General features: G+C 35.3%; 1 protein-coding gene across 1 annotated transcript; it reads left to right on the forward strand.

Moving 5' to 3' along the window:
- Nucleotides 1-927: 927 nt before the first annotated feature.
- LOC106325308 (squalene epoxidase 5-like) lies at nt 928-4,940 on the forward strand. Its single transcript, XM_013763350.1, has 8 exons — nt 928-1,128; nt 1,298-1,409; nt 1,502-1,682; nt 2,902-3,070; nt 3,240-3,458; nt 3,624-3,902; nt 4,013-4,291; nt 4,663-4,940. Exons 1-8 carry the CDS (start codon nt 928-930, stop codon nt 4,774-4,776), a joined length of 1,554 nt encoding a protein of 517 aa, XP_013618804.1. The 3' UTR covers nt 4,777-4,940.
- The last annotated feature ends 532 nt before the right edge of the window (nt 4,941-5,472 follow it).

Genomic DNA, 5,472 nt, shown 5'->3' on the forward strand with positions numbered 1-5,472 from the left:
ATCCAAATGAGGTCGATCGATCCAAGAACGAAAATAATTTGAAGAAGACATGTTTTTTATGAATCAAATTCGTGTGTAAATAGAGTAAGAGGGAGGATAAAGATATGGAGTGAATGAGGAGGAAGAGGAGTGCTTGCATTTATAATTTAAATCCTGCCGACAGACCGAGGAAATTCCGACGGAATTCCGACGCCAACGGCTAGTTCGTCGGAATTTCCTCGGAATTTTTAAAATCCCCCAACGGCTCTCCAACGGCTATAATATATCCTCGGAATTCATCGGTTTTTTCAGAGGAACACATTTTTCTTCGGTATTTCATAAGAATATTCCGACGGATTGATATTTCCTCGGAATTCCGTCGGTATATTCCGAGGAAATTCCGAGGAAACCAAATTTTGGGTTTCCTCGGAATTTCCTCGGAAATTCTTCGGAAAATTCCGAGGATTTCATTTTCCGTCGGAATGTCCGTCAGAATACCGCTGTTTTCTTGTAGTGTAACTAGAAAAATATGTTTCAGTTGTAAATGTGAAATTTACTCAACAACCAGTTTAGTACGGTAAGTAATCTGACTATCAAAAACGTCGATTGACGTTAAACTAATATCTGTACTTATTTAATAGATCAGTCAAGAGTATCAGATTCCCGTTTCAGAAACGTCAAAAGTATGGTGCCTTTTCTGTTTGCTTGTTCCGAATAGAGCACAAGAATATTTATTAGCTTGGACAAAATCAACATCGATAAGTCAGAGATTATAACGACGTCTCATATGGACAACAAAAAATAACAATTTATTGTTTTTTATTTAATCATTTTAAATTTGCATATGGTGATGCCACGTCCGTGGCGACTATAAATATGTTACTCGGGCGTTCTCAGTTCTCACATCATCTCATAAACCATATTGAGTAATAGTTAATAAATAAGGATATGTATTTTACGCAAGTTTGTTTATGGACGACGCTTCTCGCCGTCGTGCTGACTTGGGCAATATTCCATGTCAGCAACCGGAGGAAGAAGACAACCAAGCTGGTTGATACGGCAGACCAGGAGAGAACAGACGGTGGTCCAGACGTCATCATCGTCGGAGCTGGTGTCGGCGGCTCAGCTCTCGCCTATGCTCTTGCTAAGGTAATTAACATTTGCGTGACAGTTAAGCGTCCAAGTATTACATCGGCATTACATTTTCGTAAACCATTTTCTTATTCCATTTGCACGTGAACAGTCGAATAATAACTTTTTTTACACCATATACTTGCGACTGGAACTAACACTCGGATCTATTGATTTTGTGTTAAAGGACGGACGTCGAGTACATGTGATAGAGAGGGACATGAGCGAACCGGTGAGAATGATGGGCGAGTTTATGCAACCTGGAGGACGACTCATGCTAGCTAAGCTTGGCCTTCAAGGTCTGTCTCCTCTTCACTTACATCTACGTGCATATATAATATACATATTGTCTCTTTGTTTCCTAATCAAAATTATGCGTCTGTATATATAGATTGTTTGGAAGAAATCGATGCACAGAAAGCCACAAGCTTAGCTCTTTATAAGGACGGGGAAAAAGCCGTCATACCTTTTCCGGTGGAGGACACCAATTTTCCTTATGAACCTACTGGTCGATCTTTTCACAATGGCCGTTTTGTCCAGCGACTGCGCCAAAAAGCCTCTTCTCTCCCCAAGTACGGATATATCTCTTTATACACTATTAATTTTACTATATATAATGTTAAGAATTACACATAAATGTGTAAGAAACATGACACATTCTAATATACGTTATTAAGTTTTTTGATTATGAGAACTAGACCCAAAATAAGTATTGTTTGTAAGTGATTAAATCAATTATATAAAAACTGAACCATAATCCCTCACTAATTGATACCCAGAAATTTATTAATAAACGTATACAATTATTTTCAATGAAATTAAAAAAATCTGCGAGACACAACCTAAAATGTTTGTGAAAATTTGGATACTTCATCCTGTTTCAACCAAAGTTAAGTTGATTATGTCGCTATGCTAAAACAATACGGCAAATACGTATTGAATATGTATTTGGAATAATTGCAGGTATTATATTTATTATAGTCGGTTTTTAGAGGGCTGAGTTTCGCCCACAGGCAGGGCCGGCTCATCACTGTTAAGGGTCTTAGGGCAAAAAATATTTTTTTTACTCTCTAAAATTATACGTAGATAATGTTTAAAATGTTTTGAAAATTTAATCATTAATATTTTGTAATGAAAATAAAACTATATACATATCAAATAATTTGGGCTCTTTTCAATTTTATTTATTATATTTATAATTTTTATATATAAAAATATAATTTTTTTAAAAAATTAGATCCCTTAATTAGTATTATACGGGGGGACATAGGCTTGGATCCGGGGCGGTCGCACCGCTTGGATCCGGGGCGGTCGCACCGCTTGGATCCGGGGCGGTCGCACCGCTTGTCCCCCTAATAAGCCGGCTCTGCCCACAGGTTTGATAGTGGTTGTTGGGAGAGGTCGCAAGACAACGGCTACGGGGGCACGTTCCCCCAACTGTTTTTAAAATTTTCTTTGCTAAATACTATAGGTTTTATTGAATGCTTCCACTCTAAAACTAAATCATAATGGAAAAAATCATTGTACCCCCTAATAATTAGCATCCTACATCCGCCCCTGTCTACTCCTAACGCGAATAATTTAATTAACAAGCCTGAGGGATCTACTGACATTCGGATCCAAAACCTATTAGTCATTCAAAACAAAATTTGACGTTCCTTTTGCTTTTGCCTTTTAAATAACATATTAGTAGCCAGTTCATAGAATCTATATATATACTGCGATACTTGACAATATCATTGATCTTCCTTAATTATAACATTGATTTATATACCATAAATGGATTGGCAGTGTGAAGCTGGAAGAAGGAACGGTAAAATCTTTGGTTGAAGAAAATGGAGTTATCAAAGGAGTGACATACAAGAGCAGTTCAGGCGAAGAAACGACGCTCTTAGCACCTCTCATTGTGGTATGCGACGGTTGCTTCTCCAACCTTCGCCGGTCTCTTAACGATAACGATGTGAGTTTAGCTTTAAACCGACTAGACTTCAATCTTATACTAAAATGTTAATCAAATAGAACTGATAATGTTATTGACTATATATTCAGCTAGTTCATAAGCATTACTACTGTTTTTTTTTTTTTGTTCACAAATACTTCATTACTACTGTTTTTTTTTTTAATTATAGGCGGAGGTTATGTCGTACCAAGTTGGTTACGTATCAAAGAATTGTCAGCTTGACGAGCCCGGATACTTACATTTGGTAATGGCTAAACCATCCTTCACCATGGTGTATCAGATAAGCAGCACTGACGTTCGTTGTAGTCTGGAGATTTTCCCCGGAAAAATTCCTTCTATTGCGAATGGTGAAATGACCAACTTTTTGAGAAACACTATGGCTCCTCAGGTACTCATTAGGCTGATGATCTTATATCTGATTATTATAAAATAACTATATATATTAACTAACTTGATGTTGCTGTTACGTAGATATGTCATATATACTCACAATCTAACATTTAAAAGCAGTTCATGGGTTCAGTTTAACATCTCTTTAACACTTATTTATCAGGTACCTCAAAAACTCCGCAAAATATTTTTGAAAGGGATCGATGAGGGAGCACAAATAAAAGTGATGCCATTAAAGCGCATGTCAGCTACTTTGAGCAATAAGAAAGGTGTGATTGTGCTGGGAGATGCATTCAACATGCGTCATCCAGCAATCGCGTCTGGAATGATGGTTTTACTATCTGACATTCTCATCTTACGTCGCCTTCTCCAGCCATTAGAATACCTCGGTGATGTAAACAAAGTCTCAGAAGTTATCAAGTCCTTTTATGTTATCCGAAAGGTTAGCATACGTCACGTACTAAGCTAAAACATGACATTCGAAAGAAAAAAAACTATTTATAACAACCTCAACAAAATTTTGAAAATGTTACATGATTTTGAATGATGCAGCCAATGTCAGCGACGGTGAACACACTTGGGAATGCATTTTCTCAAGTGCTAATTGCATCGACGGACGAAGCAAAAGAGGCAATGCGACAAAGCTGCTATGATTACCTCTCTGGTGGTGGCTATGGCTCGTCGGGCTTGATGGCTCTACTCGGCGGCATGAACCCTCGTCCACTTTCTGTAATCTATCATCTATTCGTTGTTACTCTATCCGCCACTGGTCAACTGCTCTATCCATTTCCCTCTCCTCTTCGCATTTGGCATAGCCTCAGACTTTTTGGTGTAAGTTATTATATCTTTCTTTATATTGCATTTTTTTTGTTTACAATGAAAGTTCCAAGTCTTACAATCTTCCACATATCCGAATTCAGATCTTAAATATTCCGAATTAGATAATAATCTTCCGTCCCAAAAGTGATTTGAATCCGGGTGAAGGCCCATCAGCCTTTGCATATTCTATATAGAATTGTTTTTTCGAAATTATATGTCGGTCATTTTAGTTTACCGTTGCAATTTGACTTTTGGCGCAAGTCCAAAGTCATTGTTTCTCTCCTTTTTTTGTGCACCCATTGTTTCTCTCCTTATATCACATTTTTATATAATTTTTTTACCCATTAAGATTTGGCACTGATTTTTTCTCTCTCTTAATTTAGTTATCTTTGAAGATGTTGGTTCCTCATCTCAAAACGGAAGGGGTTGGCCAGATGTTCTCTCCAGCATCTGCAGCCGCGTATCGCAAAAGCTATATGTCCACAACCGTTCTCTAAACATAGATGCTCTGCAACACGAATAATAATATAACATATATTAGGAGCGAGAATCTATGAAATTGTGTGCATTTGTTAAAACTGTATTGCAGTGTGCTTACTATTTATGTATTAATAAATAACTGGAAAATGTCCGCGGTAATAATTAATAAAGCGAATTTGCATTTGTTATAATTGTATTGCAGTGTGCTTACTGTTATGTTATGTAATGTGATTTCATATAAAAAAAAGTTCACAAAAGACAGTTTTGATGTTTAAAAAAAATCAACTCTTTGAAACATAATATTAAACAACATAATATAGATTTTAAAATTAATAAAAATCTTTTATTTACATCTGTCTATTTTCTCAGATTGTTACAAAAAATAATTTTAAATAACAAATGCTAAAATATCATTGATGAACTAAAAATATTTTATTCATTTTTGCATAATTTCTTTTTGTTAAATTTTTAATTTTGATTTACATTTCTATATCACTTTTATCAAACTAAGTAAATAAAAGATCTACAAAATTTAATCAAGGCTAATATACCGCTAAAAATTCTTTAAGGCTTAATATTTTATCTTTATTTTTATTTTTATTTTTATATTTTATATTTATACAACATAATATACCTATAATAAGAATACATAAACCAATATGATTTTTTTGTGGTTAAGATTGTTAGAATATTTTTTATTCTATATTTTATAT

The sequence above is a fragment of the Brassica oleracea genome, chromosome C2, assembly GCF_000695525.1.
Source record: "Brassica oleracea var. oleracea cultivar TO1000 chromosome C2, BOL, whole genome shotgun sequence".
In the NCBI taxonomy this organism is placed as follows: Eukaryota; Viridiplantae; Streptophyta; class Magnoliopsida; order Brassicales; family Brassicaceae; genus Brassica; species Brassica oleracea.